The following is a 16,097-nucleotide window of genomic DNA, read 5'->3' on the forward strand; positions in this document are numbered from 1 at the left end:
TATCCACCTCCTGCTGGGGGTCACCGTATGTTGCAGATATGTTCTGGATTTCTTCCGTCAGCTCATCATTCCTGTCATTTTGTTGACTCTCATCCACTTGATACTCAAACTCTTGTAAGTTTGGCCTCAGACTTTCAATTTGTTGTTGCTTGATTGGGAGCGGATGTTCTGTTTTGGCCACTTGTGTGTTAGCTTTGGTGAGAGTCGTGGAGTCCATCTCCTCTCGGAGTCTCAGTATCTCTGCATCTCTTAGCCTTAGCTGCTCCCTCAGCTCGTTCACTTCTCGCTGGACGTCAGCGTGCATCGTGGACATTTCTTTTTGTCTTATTACTAACATATCTTCTTGTTGGGCCAACTTGGTGAGTTGAGCATTTTGCTGCAATTCTTGCTTTTTTTCTTCCAATAGTTCGTGTTCCTTCTGCAGTTCCTTATTTATCTCCAGGTGCTTTCTGGCTTTTATAAGGATCACAGAGACACCCTCTATCCCTTGCTGTAGTTTCTCTATTTTCATGTCTTTTAGGCTGAGCTGCTCCTTCATCTTGTCCACTTCTTGCTGGGTGTCAGTGGATGTTTTTTGGATTTCATTCCTGTGGTCATTATTTCTATCGCCTTGTAGAGCCTCATCCGCTTGATCCTGAAATGCATTTAAGTCTTTCCTTAGACTTTGATTCTTTTGTTGTTTCGTTTCAACTAGATGTTCCAGTTGAGCTACCTGTGAGAGGTTAACAGCATTCTGCTGCAGCTGTCTTGCTTTCTCTTCTAATTGTTCTGTCTCCTCCTGCAGTTTTTGGTTTATTTCCAGCTGCTTTTTGGCTTTGATGATTGGTACGGCGGATGTATCATCCATTTCTTGCTGGGGTTGGCAGATGTGCAGGTCTCTGAGGTTAAGCTGCTTCTTCAGTGTGTCCATCTCCTGTTCCATGTCGTCTGGTTTCTTTCTGTCTGCTGTACCCAATTTATAAACTTTTCCAGTTGAATGTGACATCTATTGTGACATCATCATTCTTATGTGACATCATCATGTGACATCATTCAATTGCCTTTGATGATGTTGCCTAGCAACAGCTGTCAGGCTCTGTCCACATGTTATGAACAAAGTCACATTTTTATGCTGCCAAGGATTTGGAGCTTTGGCGGAGTTTGGTGTTGATCGGTGTCGGTTTGTCTGTCTGTCCATCTGTTCACAACATTACTCAAAAAAGGACTAATGGATTTGGATGAAATTTTCAGAGGTCAGAAATGACACAAGGACCAAGTAGTTAGATTTTGGCAGTGATGTTGTTTATAGTCTGGATCCACGGATTTGTTAAAGATTTCTGTATCATTGTGAGATAGCGGGACAGCGTCACTGTAACTATGACAAGTGAACACTACGTCAGCTGCCTGCTGACGATCACATGATTACAATCCTATTACAAATCAAACACTGCGGACTTATCAGGACTTATCCATCAGTCATGATACAAGAAACAATTGATTAAATTGTGGGGGTGTTTCTGAGTCCCATCAATTCCTGCCACCCGCTACATATTTAGGTCACATGATTCAGTATCCGTGCATAACGTATAAATGCATAACACAGGCCTGTGCTCAGTGCAAGGTCATTTTATTTGTGGGAACATCTATATTAAATGGCCATATTCTTTGTTGCCATGATTTCTTATCATCAATAACTATCAAACAAATGATTCATTTCTAAAAAAACAAAAAAAGCTGCATTTCTGACTGCATTCCTTGGCGGAGTACTGCACTCTCTGAGTGTTTTTCATTGTGATGATTGATGTGAATAGAAATTTGTAACTTGAGTCCGCAGACATTTGAACTGAAACTCATCACTAGCATTCTTTGGGCCTCAGACAAAACTAAAATCCCAGGACATGACAGCAGTATATAGTGAGTGGCAGTAATTCTGATACATCAGGGTAATTTTAAATAACTTGTTTGTTCATCTGTGTAACTGCTAGGGTTGGATATTTTGGGTAAATACCCAACCCTGGGTGAAATGTAACTTTTTTCTTCTTTAACCACAGTTTCTTTCAGAAACAATAACATAGTTATACACAATTATATCTTCTTATAGTATTTTTGCTAGTGTGTGATGCTGCACATTCAGTCTGGTTTCACGTAGATTTGCATTACCATAAGCAGTAACTGTGTTTCTATTCAACATAAAAATGTAAACCGAAAGAATAAAATACCTCATACAGCTTTAGAGTTGTTGTATATGACTTGCATGTATTTTTGCACAGTTTACACATTTGGAGTTTAAAATAAGATGACTTGAAGATACAAATACTTTCAGATACCCGAAGAGAGTGTGTCCTGCTACAGAGTGAGTCTCTTTTTTTAAGTTTTCAAACTGCTGCTTTCAGAATGTGAGAATGTTCTGACTGTGACTTCATAATGCTAAAATTCTCAAGAGCCAACATTATGTCAAGTAGCAGCCAAAATTACATCACTACAGGATTTATTTTTAAATGCTATTCATATGTTTCTTGCATATATGTTTTCCAGAGGAGGTCAGGTGGTTAATTTAACTCCATATGGAGTGTGTCCTTCCCCTACCCCAGCACAGTTACTCACAGGTACGTGTTTTCCAGCACACACAGTGGTTCCATTCTGACATTTTACATATTATATTCTCTCTGTTAAGCACAAATTAAAGCAAAGTGCTACATTATTACTTTTGCATTAGAGTTGAATAACAATCATTTTATATCCTTGGAATCTTTGTGTGTGTGTGTGTATATATATATATATACATACACAGTGTTTCCTCTAGGATTTAGCAGCGGCGGTGTAAACAAATGACGCTTGACTGCAGATTTTACTTTTACAACTCACTTATTGAATGGCCTGTGGAAAATAGCTTTTTAAGGGCTGAATGTAAAAATTAAAAATAAAATAAAACTATTTGAACAAGCTCATCTGAAAATGGAGTCATTAGTTACATCATGGTGTGTAGATATTAGCTTAATGCTATCAATTAGTTTACTGAATAACAAAGTCAGCTAGTTAGCCATTAAGACAGATTACAAGCTGAATTTATGTTGAGCTAATACCGTTATTAGCATAAAAATCAACCAAAATCCAGCGAATTTCGCTGGATTTTGGTTGATTTTTATGTGAATGTTCTTAAGAAACATTTTAACATTTCTTTTTTCCACCAAAAAATGTTCAAAGATTTCCCAAAAATGTTGAAAATGTGGACATCAGAAGTTTCACTGTGAAAATATATGTATTTTTTCCCCACATTTTCAAACTTTAAAACGGGTCAATTTTGACCCGCAGGACGACACGAGGGTTAAATAAATAAATTAAATAAATTATCTTGTTTGCAGGTATCCTATTCTATCCTATATAAATAATCTTAACAATATAACCATCATGAATGCATCATATGAGCTGACGTGGTTCTTTGAAACTATTCCAGCAGGTAAAACAGCTGGATTGGTTATATTTTATTCTACAGAACAGATAAAATAACGCAAAGAGGATATATTTTTGGTACAGGATCACTTTTTGGCACAACACCTGTCCTTCTCCCTCCGGTTTTCCCAGAGGGCAAGTGGCTGAGCTCACCTGGGACAGTCAAGAGGAGGAGGAGGGTGAAGGTTCGCAAAGGCACCTATTATGTATAAGATTGTACAAAAAGACACTCAGTGCAGCTGAGGTGTGACTGATGGGGAGATGGAGACGCGTCCGTGCGTCCCTGTGCGTAAAAGACGGAGAACAAGTGGGGAGAGGAGAACAATAGACCTGATCCTCAACTACAACCTCAGCAGGCGAACAGACCTCATATAGGAGGAAAAAATGGGGGTGGGGGTGGGGGGGGAGTTAGACAGATGCGAATATTTCATAACGGGGGCGCACGAACGGCATCCAGAGGTGATGCGGGAGAGGCTCTAATGACGCACCCGTTCACCGTGGAGCGGCTTTTAAAGAAAGCGCAGCCGGGACGCGTAAATAAAAGCATATAAATAAATAAATCCGTCCTGTAGCGTCATCCGCAGTGAGGAGCCTCGGTCCTCTCTCTCTCCTTGCACCACCTTTAGGCTGAGGAACCTGCGTCAAGGCGGAAGGAGTGAGACGTGGAGGCATCCGCCTTCAAAATAAAACCAGATTGAAGGGTAACATGCCCTGAAACGATATGGCAAATGTTTACTCTGCAGGCTCCTGGCACATCAGGGTTTGAACGTAAATGCAGAAATACAGCCTTTGTGCAGGACTGACATCGTCGCCATGAATTTCTTAGGAGAATGGAGAAAATTGTGTGTATTTAACCCTCGTGTCATCCTGCGGGTCAAAACTGACCTGTTTTAAACTTTGAAAATGTGGGAAAAAAAATATATTTTCACAGTGAAACTTTTTACACAGTCTTTCTGTGTTTTTAATGTATTTTTTCAGTGCAGTGCAGCACCAAAAGAAATATTAAAATGACAGAATCACAGGTTGGCCCACATTCATGCTGACCAGCTGCGACATCAAAACCACTAACCGGTGAAATGTTTTGCATCTCATTATTGTGCAGTGTTCTGCTGGGAAACCTTCAGTCCTGGAGTTTGATGTTACTTCCTGAACGTTACTGCAGAGACAGGACTCTAACTGGCCTCCTCCACACTGCCACAGCTTTCCAGGAACAACTCAATTAGAGCAGGAGGTGTTGACCCGGCCTTCAGACGCCCCAGATTCTAATCGAGTATCCACGAGATGCTCTGGAACAAATCTGATCCTCCAAGCCACAGCACCCAAATGATCTGCTGCCAGAATCCACAGGATGCCGTCAGAGGTGATGACTCAGAGCTGTTGTGTGGATTTAGTGTTGCAGCTGATCAGTGACTCCAGAGATCAGAGTTTATTTTGGTGCATCTCGCTGTCAGTTACTGCAGATACATTGATCTCTGGCATTTGAAAGACTGCATTAGAGATGTCACTGAGAATCTTTCAATCCCTTTTTCTTTCTTTTTTCCCTTCAAGTCAACACCTCGCTTCAAATGATGTTTATCTTTAGTTCTTCAGGGATCCTGTTATGTCAGTAAGCCTCACTTGGCAGACTCAAATTAACCAACCTGTCCGGGGATTCTTCGAGCTTAACTCTGAAGAGGCTGCTTAATTTACAGTCACTGCTGTGTGTTCAGAGTTGTAGTTTCCCAAATAGCACAAATAAATGTTAATTATCAAGGGAAATGGGTCAATGTTTGAAACTCACGTCTATTTCATTTGTTTCCTTTAAGTCAGGGCCTGTACAAAGTGTAATTTCTACTTTAACACTGGTGTCATAAACCAAAATATCAGCTGCTCTGCTAACAAGCGGTCTTATTACCTGATCTTGAAGCCTTGCCAAGTCAAATTGCAGTTACTTATTTTACGCAGCATTGCACTAAAGTGCTTTCCAGTAGAAAAATAAGGAAAACTAAGATGGACATTATGGCTTAACCTAAATATTGAATTAAATAACTTGATTTGTTATCTATGGAAACTTAAATATTAAGGATTAAAACTCTACAAAAAGTATGTAAAATTCAACTTTAGCTGACTAATTTAAAAATGTAAAGGTCTAAGATTTAGTTAAATATGTTTGCACTCAAAAATCGGTTGGGTTACCTTAATTGAATATGCATGCAAATGTTTCCGTGTAATTAATTAGCTTTTTGTAAGTTTTTGGCAAGGGTTAGTCAGTGTCTTCTTAAAAAACAAATTCATTCAGAGTTTAAAAAAAAAAAAAAAAACTACTTTAATTTATTTACTTGTTTGTACATTTTTTGGAATTATTTACAGTTATTTATAATTATGACAATACAAAAGTACACCAAAATAAATAATACATATCCAATGGGCAAGCTTCATTGTCATTCTTATGGGTATTGTTTTGTGTTTTATATTTATATATATGTATTAAAATCTAGACCTTTACAGTTTCAACTATGCTTAAGCTATGCACCTTCTTAAATGAAATAATGGGAAAATATAGGTTTTGTTCAGTTTTCTTTGCAGTTAACATGTAAATGTCAACTTTTTTCTATGATTTTTATTAGTTATTATCTGCAATTTGTGTAAAAACTGCAAAAACCTGTAAAATGGAATTTTAAAAAATTAAAATTAAAAACTTTTTTTTGCACAGTGGCGTAGTGGTTAGCACTTTCGCCTTGCAGCAAGAAGATCCCTGGTTCGCGTCCCGGCTTTCCCGGGATCTTTCTGCATGGAGTTTGCATGTTCTCCCTGTGCATGCGTGGGTTTTCTCCGGGTACTCCGGCTTCCTCCCACAGTCCAAAAATATGCTGAGGTTAATTGATTATTCTAAATTGCCCGTAGGTGTGAATGTGAGATGGACTGTTTGTCTGTATATGTAGCCCTGTGACAGACTGGTGACCTGTCTAGGGTGTCCCCTGCCTTCGCCCGAGTCAGCTGGGATAGACTCCAGCCCCCCCGCGACCCTAGTGAGGATTAAGCTGTGTATAGATAATGGATGGATGGATGGATGGAACTTTTTTTTTGTTTACAGTTTTGTATATGGCACAGAGAGGGAAGGAAAGTGGTTATTTTGAACCCAGGAACTGTTTTCGCTTCAGGTTAATCAGATCCCATAAACCAGGGGTGTCAAACATGTGGCCCGCGGGCCAAAACCGGCCCTCCAGAGGGTCCAATCCGGCCCTCAAATTGTAAACATGACAGAGAAGACATTAACTGCAGATTGTACATTTGTAAAACCATAAATTTAAAATTATTTCTAGACCATGACAAGTTGTCTTGATCATAAAGTAAAATACTAGATTGCTCGATCTTTTGTCATTTTGTCTCATTTTTGTAAAATTTTGTCTTGTTTTTGTTGTTTTTCGTCTGAATTTTGTCGTTTGTCTCATGTTTTTGTCATTTTGTTTCTCGTTTTTGTCGTTTTGTGTTTCCTGTTTGTGTTGCTTGTGTTTTTTATCTCATTTTTGTCATTTTGTGTTTTGCTTTATTTATTTTGTGTATTGTGTGTGTCGTTTTGTTTCACGCTTTTGTCATTATGTCTCATTTGTCAATTTTTTTGTCACTTTGTAACTTTTTTGTCTAATTTTTATGTCACTTTTTTTGTTTTGTGTCATGTCGTTTGTCTCATTTTTGTCATTTTGTTTCTCGCTTTTGTCATTTTGTCTCATTTTTTGCAATATTTTGTCTTGTTTTTGTTGTTTTTTGTCTTTTTTAAAGTGAAATACTATATCATTAAGTTCCAGATGGCTGGACAAAATGTTTGTTCCTTTGTAGAAACACTGTGATCTGTACGTTGTAATGTGTAAATGATAAACTGAGGCTGAATGTTGTTGAAATTGAACTTACTTTTCATAAGAAATTTCAGTTTGTTCATGATGTTTTGCAGAAAGATAGTTCCTTAACCCTCCTGTTGTCTTCATTTATGGGCACCAAAATATATTGTGTCCTTGTCTGAAAAAAAATCCAAAAATTCAGCAAAGAAATTCCACAAATTTTGGAAAATTTGCAAAACTTTCAGGAGGAAAATTCCAATAATTCTTTAAAAGTTTCCCTTAAAAGTTTTATTTAAAAAAAAAAATCCCCCAAATTTAGCAAAAAAAATTCTTCTAAATATTTTCAAAAAATAAATAATCTTCCAAAAAATTCTAAAAATATCTAAAGTGATTCCATATATATCAGTAAAACTTCTAATATTTTCTTTAAGAACATTCACATAAAAATCAACCAAAATCCAGCAAAATTCGCTGGATTTTGGTTGATTTTTATGTGAATGTTCTTAAGAAACATTTTTAACATTTGTTTTTTTCCACTAAAAAATGTTCAAAGATTTCCCAAAAATGTTGAAAATGTGGACATCAGAAGTTTCACTGTGAAAACGTATTTTTTCTCCACATTTTCAAACTTTAAAATCAATTTTGACCCACAGGACGACATGACGGTTAAATGTGAATATTTTCAGAATGTACTTTTTTTTGCACAAAAACATAAGAAAAATTTGGAGTTGTGGTAATTTATCGGATATTATGTTAGAATTTTACTAATCCGGACCACTGGAGATCAAATTGGGTTGAATGTGAACTAAAATGAGTTTGACACCACTGCCATAAATTAACACACATCTACTGTCTCTCTTGTTTTCTTTTGAAAGCCGGACCGCCTGACTTCCTGTCTCCTCCTGCTCCACTTGGTGCGTCTTGACGCAACTCGCCGAGACACTGTAGGACAACCGGATAACGGGAACCGAGAAGGGGGACAGGAGCAGAACGCGTCAGTCTGACAGACATAGAGGGGGTGCTATTGTATAACACGGGCCTGCGAGGGTTTTTTCCCCTCTTCTTCTTCCTCTCCTGGCTGCTTCTGCGAGGAGGAGCGACTCCTGTTTCTTTTTTTCCGTCCTTTTCTTCTCCTATTTTCTCTCACCGCGGAGGTGTGAAGCGGAGCGGGGCTCGGCGTTGCATCGCTGGCGGAGGACCTGCACATGTCGGCGCGGTGAGGTTTGTTTCCCCGCCCTGATACGGCTGGAGGACGGCAGAGGAGGGAGGAGGAGGAGGCTGTGTGGAGGGGTGTGAACCGCGACGAGAACAACATTATTACAGAGAAAGGAGAGGGGGAAAAATCAGAAGAATAAACGGCGGAGAAAGATCCGAGGAGAAAAAAAAACGAGCCAGAAGGACAACAGTGATGCGGCAGCCGAGGTGGGCCCAGATTGATGATTTTATGATATCATCACTCACCGCCAGGACCGATTTTTATTGATAAGGAGCATCATCGAGGAGAATAAACTGGACCTGGAGTACGTTTGATCCAGATAAACAAGGAGGAGGAGTGTTTTTTTTTTTCTTTCTCCCTGTCTGGAAGGAGCTCAGCTGCATGAAAACACACAGAAATAAATATCCAAATTTAGGCCGATGACTTAGTGTGCGTGTGTGCGTGCATGTGTGTGTGTGTGTGACGCCAATACAGCAGCAGAGAGGTGTGTGTGTGTGTGTGTGTGTGTGCGCGCGTGCGTGCGTGCGTGTGTGTGTGAGGAGACGCGCCTGTCTGAGCATCATCAGGAGGATGTTCCACCAGCGATCTGTGCGTAAAAGCCAGAAGATTCAGGGATGGTGCTGATGCTGCCATTTCCAGTCCGGCTCTGATACAGGCAGCGAGGCGCGCAGCTCAGAGGGGGGGACTGGACATCCAGAAAACCTCTCTCCTCCTCTGCACCTTTCTCCCCCCCGCCCCCCTCCCCCTTTATCTCTCACCCCTCTCCTCCTCCTCCTTCCCTCCCCCCCTTCCAGCGTCTGATCAATTGATCTGTGATTCAGAAAAGCCACCCACTTCTTCCTTCCTCCATCCTCTCTCCTCCATTCTTTTTTTTAAATTTATTTTTTAACGCACTTTGGCAAAAAAAAAAAAAAAAAAAAAAAGGCACGGACGCGCAACCGCCATCATGGAGACGACCAAGCTGCCTCCGTCCAGCCCGTCCTCGCCGACCACCAGCTTCTCGGTGCCGTCCGCGGAGAAGGTGGACGGCTTCCCGCGGCGCTCCATGCGCAGAGCCCGGCAGAGGAGGTCCCACAGCTCGTCCCAGTTCCGCTACCAGAGCTCCCAGGTGGAGCTCACCCCACTGCCCCTGCTCAAAGGTGAGGCTCTGATTTACTGTAGCAGCAGCCGTGGGTCAGTGTCACAAACAGCACCGTGGGGTAAATCGCAGTGGAGTCACCACCTCACTCACACCTGCACACTGTAGTGACTGGTTTCTATTGATGAATGTCGGATAATATTCTCTTCCTGACACACAAACACATGAAATCCAGTGTACTTTTTGTTGTGTTCTGCCCCGGGACACTCAGTTTTTATCGTTATCTATCAACAGATAGGCCTGATTGACATGAATTATCGAAGCAACTTTTTAAAACAACCTCATCAATTAACCCTCGTGTCGTCCTGTGGGTCAAAATTGATCCGTTTTAAAGTTTGAAAATGTGGAGAAAAAATATATTTTCACAATGAAACTTCTGATGTCCATATTTTCAACATTTTTGGGAAATCTTTGAACATTTTTTAGTGGAAAAAATAAATGTTAAAAATGTTTCTTTAAGAACATTCACAAAAAAATCAACCAAAATCCAATGAATTTCGCTGGATTTTGGTTGATTTTTTGTGAATGTTCTTAAAAAAATATTAGAAGTTTTACTAATATATATGTAATCACTTCAGATATTTTAAGGATTTTTTTTGGAAGATTTTTACTCATTTTTTCAAAATATTTACAAGAATTTTCTTGCCAAATTTGGGTGATTTTTTAAAATAAAACTTTTAAGGCAAACTTTTAAGGAATTATTGGAATTTTCTTCCTGAAGGTTTTGCAAATTTTCAGAAATTTGTGGATTTTTTTTGCTGAATATTTGGATTTTTTTCAGCCTGTAAATAAGGACAACAGGAGGGTTAATTTCATGTCAGAACAGGTGCTGATACATTCCCTCACTCCAATAAGCAATAAATTGAAAAATCCTTCCATTTACATTCAGTGAGTCGTGGCGAGATGTGATTAATTCTCTTGAAGATGAAAATTAACCGAAAACAAATGAGCGACTTTCAGGAAATGACAATGTTCCTCGTAATCCTTCTAGTTTTGATTATTCTTCTGTTTTTCTCAGACTCTCAGTCTGTTGTTATGGGTTACCTTATGTAATTTGACTGTAAGATTTTGGTAGCAAATGAGCTGATATGGAGCCTCAGGAGAACACCATCAAACATCTCCTTGCAGCTCTCCATGTCGAGGCCTTTTCCCTTCATGTGGATGAGACGACCGTGTCAAACCATCCTCAGACAAGACAATATGACGGATACTTGTGGCAATGTAAAGATCTTGACATTCAGACTGGTTCAGAGCTGCTGTATTTGCAGGCCTGTTGTTGCCATAGCTCTAATCCCAGAGCTGCTGTTAGCTTGCAGAGGCCACTTCTTTGATCTGTGCCAGTGTGTTTAGTGTCCTCTCAGATTGACAGCATGAGGCTGCACAAGATGTGGAACTTAATGACTTTTATTCTCAAACCCAGTGCTGTCTGCATTTCCTCGCTCAAGTTTGATGTTTCTCAGTGGACGGTTGTGGAGAAATAGCATTTAGATGTTGTTTATTTATAGGAATAGCTACAGGAAGTGCTAAATTAATGCACAAAAAGTTTCCAGCTCTAAAATGAGTAAATGTATTATTAAAATTGAATATATTTTGGTTTTGCCATTAGAGGAGTTTACTGCCATTAAGGGCTCTTCTGTATATTAGAATTTATTTCACATTTTGTTTATCAGATGTTGTTTTTGTTGCTAGACTCAGAAGTTAGGCAGCAGATTTTCAAAACTGACTAATTCGATGTTGTGAAAAGTAGCATTTAGGTTCTTTAGTTGTAGGAATAGCTGTAGAAATTGCTAAATTCATGCATAAAAGTTGGAATGATGAGTTTATTAATCGATTTGTGAACTGAGAGGAATAACTAAGCCTATATATATATATATATATATATATATATATATGTATATATATATCGTTTTCTGCTTCCATCTTTCACATGGGAGGATTTATTTTTTGAATATCTTTGGCTGGTTGATCAAAGAGCATTTGACATTAGAGGAGTTTACTCTTCTATATATTGGATTTTATTGCACAGTTGCTTTAGTAGATGTTTTGTTGCTAGACTTAGTTTTTAGGCAGTACGTTTATGTCAGAAATGTCCAAAACTGACTACTTGCTTGATTTTAACAGAGTAAAGTAGCATTTGAGTATTCTTTATTTGTAGGAATAGCCGTAGAAATTGCTAAATTAATACAAAAAGTTGGACTGATTAGCTGTTTGATCATAACAAAGATTTACTTTCTGAACATCTTCAGCTGATCAAAGAGCAAATGCCAATAAATAAGTTGACTGCCATTATGGGCTCTAGTATATATTAGAATTTATTGCACATTTGCTTTAATTTAGTTATTTTAGTACTAAATTTAAGTCAGATGTCCAAAACCGACTACCTGCTCAGGTTTTACAGCGGACAGTCATGGAAAAGTAGCATTTCGATGTTCTTTTTTCATTGGAATAACTGTAGAAATTGCGAAGTTAATACAAAAAAGTTGGAATGCATCTGCTTCCGGCTCTCCAGTGGGATAGGTTTAGAACACTTTTTGTTGCTTGATCAAAGAGCAACTGCCATTAAAGGAGTTTGCTGCCATTCTGGACTCACAGATGTCAGAATCAGTATATTTGTACCTATACAGTCAGTCCACTCAGTCAACAAACCTCACTGCTCTGTCTTCCTACCTTTTTTATATTTATATATTTTCTATATCCTCACTGCTCTACCTCTTCATCTCAGCCTTGCAGGTCTTCTGTCTCTCCTTCACCTGTGTGTGCTGCACAAAGACAGATTGTACGTCCTCACATTTGCCTCTGGCCTCTCTTTATAAGGTTACACCTCCTTTCATGTAGTCTGCAATCTCTCCCCATTAACCTTCGACGAAGAGGAGACCTTTCTGCTTCTAGAGATGGTACAAGGTGCTTGCGCCAGTGTCTCTGCTCTTATGTGTTTTTTTTACACCTCATTCCCTGAGCTTTAGCTTCCTCCCAGGCGTGTGGGGTGGTGGCTGGTTGCATGATGATGGAAGGTTTTCGTTGCATCCGTGCAGCACCTTTTACTCCAGGAGTCCCAGTTATTACATGGCTGCTGCACTGCTGCGGCACTGTTTCCGGATCCCCAGGAGGAACCAATAGTAAGATCCTGCAGCATCGGTGCAGGAGAAACGTCTGGTGTGGGGGAACTCTCTAGCGGGCAGTATGTAGGCCAAGTGTAGACAGACTTGTGGGTGTTTCGCCCTTCAGGGACTCACGTTCCCTTTTGTTAATTTCAACTACTCCTCCTAGCAGCAGCAGTAGCAGCACAGTGCTTGCACTTTGAGCCCTGAGCCAAGCTTCATATTTAGTTGAGATGAAACATAAGAGACACAAAAAGATTTGACATTTAACAATGAAGAAGACGTGACACAAGAAAACACTAGTCAGCAAAAATAAACACAAAATCCACCCTGAAATAGCAACTATCATGCCGTCTTGGGATCCATTTCGCTGTTTATTGTTGTATAACAGACAACTAGTAATAAATCTGTGCAATTTCAGCACTGCTGTAATGACAAAGACGAGAGTTCCTGTTAAAGATTGTCAACAATAAACATCAATTTTTCTGATATGAGTCTACAAAAGAGCATAAGCAAAACAGAAAGACCAAAAAACGCAGCCATAGCTAGCAGCTCTGCAGATTTACCATCAATAGTGGGGGGAAACAAACAGACGTTTTCTTTCTCTGTTCGCAGTAGCTTCAAGACATCTCAGAGAACCCTCATTTTTAGTATTTAAAAGCTACTGTAGGAAATGCAGGTAGCCACTAAAGTGAAATATTTGAAGTACAGGTAGGAAATTTGGCTCAACAACAAGTTTACATCAGATGTTGTTGCCTGAAATAAACTGAACAACATAAATTAGTGTCAAACACATCTTTAGTTTATTGATTCTAGTTTTAACCCTCCTGTTGTCCTCATTTACGGGCACCAAAAAATATTATTTCCTTGTCTGAAAAAAATCCCAAAATTCAGCAAAACAATTCCCCAAATTTCTGAAAATTTGCAAAACCTTCAGGAAGAAAATTCCAATAATTCCTTAAAAGTTTCCCTTAAAAGTTTTGTTTAAAAAAAAAAAAAAAAAAAATCCCCCAAACTTGGCAAGAAAATTCTTGTCAATGTTTTCAAAAAATGAGTAAAAGTCTTCCAAAAAAAATCCTAAAAATATCTAACATGTTTACATATATATCAGTAAAACTTCTAATATTTTCTTTAAGAACATTCACAAAAAAATCAACCAAAATCCAGCAAAATTCGCATTTTTAACATTTCTTTTCTTCCACCAAAAAATGTTCACAGATTCCCCAAAAATGTTGAAAAAGTGGACATCAGAAGTTTCACTGTGAAAATATATTTTTTTTCCCCACATTTTCATAGTTTAAAACGGGTCAGTTTTGATCTGCAGAACAACACGAGGGTTAAAACAGGTCAGTTCTTTGGTCGGTTCCTCTGCAGTATCTTTGTATCAGCACCGTGCACAGTGTACAGTAATATATGTGCATGGTAAAATGCAGTGATTTCAGGATAATTGTAGTTGATCTATGAGACACTTCATATCCTCAAGCCACCGGAATGAGATCCTGTCAGAGCGAGTATCTTTGCAGATTTGTCACCAGTAGAGTATGAAACAGTGTCTGTCCTCTTCTAGAATAACTTTTTTTCGTAATTGGAGAAGAAAGAAGAAAATAAAGCCAATCTGTAGGTCAATTGTTCTGGTAAATGCAGCTGAGGAATCTTCAGGAACAGAAGTGTTGTGCTCTTCATGTAGCAGGGTGGATGTTAGAGATCTGGTAGTGGATGGGAGGTCACTAAAAACTTTTGTATTAATCTGGGATTTTGCAGAATCATCTAATATGTTGACCACAGATTCGTCAAATGATATGCAGCAAAACTTACTTCATAGTCAGGAGAATTGTCTTTGTTGTCTGCTGAAATGCATCTTTTGTTTCCAATGAATGGTAATCCTTCAGTATTTATTTGTGACGCTATGGATAATGGATAAATACATACACTTACCAGGCTGGTTCAATTATTTACTGAAGTGCACATCTGCTTTACTAGTAGGTTGTTGAACCAGGCATTGATGTACCTTCTAGTTGAAGGACTGATGTTCTGCAGTTGACCTCTAAGTGTTTCTCGAATAACAACATGCATGAGTGTTACTAATGTTTCTCTGCACATGGACTGAAGTTGCAGTAAAGAGCATCTCAGTGTTTTTTCTCAGTAAACGTGCAGAACGTGATCTTGAGGTGAGACAGTCGGCAGAGAACTGATCTGAAAGGCTGAACCGGCCATTGAAAGAGCAGCAGGGATGTTCAAGACGGCCAATTAATCCATAGACAAAGGGTCAAGGGTACTGAGACCCTATAATCCCTTTTTACAGTGCAGTCATGTTTGGCCTGCAGCATGTGCACATGTACACTCACTCACTGGCATTTCACTACTCTCTGCACACAGTGTTCTTGGATCGGTTCTGGACTTCAAAGTGGTTGCGCTCTTCTGCAGCAGACAGTTTATCTCACCATAAATGGATATGCTTGTTTAAAATATAGAATTTATGGCGAACATTTGTCTCAAGGAAGCATTTTCTATCCATTACTGTTACTACTTCACATCTCTGTTGCTGTTGTTTAATGCTGGGATTGGTCTTTTTATCACAATTAGCAGCCGCTCCATTTTGAATGACACCACTTTTTTTTTCACCATCTAAATGTTCCTGTTAAAAATGGAGCTTCAATGTAAGCACTGCTAAAAGTTTTCAGCCCCAAATGAGATGATGATTAAGCTGCAGCGAGGAACCAGGGCTCGATAAACTTAGTGTTTCTCTGGGATCCAGGCAAATTAAAACATCTAATATCTGCTGTCACACTGTCACAGAGCCACCGGATGGGTGTTAGAATTGTTTTCAGACACGATGAAAGCATCGCATTCCTCTCTTTTCTCTCTACACCGAAATCATCACATTAAATAATAAAATATCTGATAATGGTGTCCAGTAAAAATGGTGCTGGGAGTTAATGCTTCTGGATGGTAACCCAGTAGATCTAACTGGCTGCTGTCATCTGATTACTGTTTCCATTTGTGCCCGACCAGAACAACACTGCAAGCAAGCAAAATATGATCTGTCCTTATCTAGCTGTTAGCTAGTGTTGTAGACAAGAATGCCCAAACAGAGACCAAGTTGTGACGAAGTGTACTGAGACGAATGTAAGACCAGATTGGTTCGAGTCCCACACTGCTTGAATGTGGAACAAATGTGGAATGTGCAAACCATTGCATTGCACCACTGAAACTAGTGTCCCGAAACATACAGTATATACATACGTAGCCAATATGCGTAGCTAACATTTGATAAACTTGTTTGGATTAAGGTGCAGACGAGTTTTGCTACAGAGGCAGATCATTAAAGTTATCTAGCCAGCTTACCATTCTATTGCTTCCATCCAGAATGCAGATAAAACTTTGTGTGGTTTTTGTGGTTT

At 39.2% G+C, this 16,097-nt stretch overlaps 1 protein-coding gene across 1 annotated transcript in view; it reads left to right on the plus strand.

The window, feature by feature from the left end:
• The first annotated feature begins 8,178 nt into the window (after positions 1-8,178).
• Positions 8,179-16,097, plus strand: part of ppp2r5b (protein phosphatase 2, regulatory subunit B', beta) — a 52,586-nt gene continuing 44,667 nt past the window's right edge. Inside the window, exon 1 of the mRNA XM_023298759.3 lies at positions 8,179-9,599. Coding sequence (XP_023154527.1) covers positions 9,407-9,599 — 193 coding nt within the window. The 5' untranslated portion in view covers positions 8,179-9,406. The remainder of the gene's footprint in view (positions 9,600-16,097) is intronic.

The sequence above is a fragment of the Amphiprion ocellaris genome, chromosome 23, assembly GCF_022539595.1.
Source record: "Amphiprion ocellaris isolate individual 3 ecotype Okinawa chromosome 23, ASM2253959v1, whole genome shotgun sequence".
Taxonomy (NCBI): Eukaryota; Metazoa; Chordata; class Actinopteri; family Pomacentridae; genus Amphiprion; species Amphiprion ocellaris.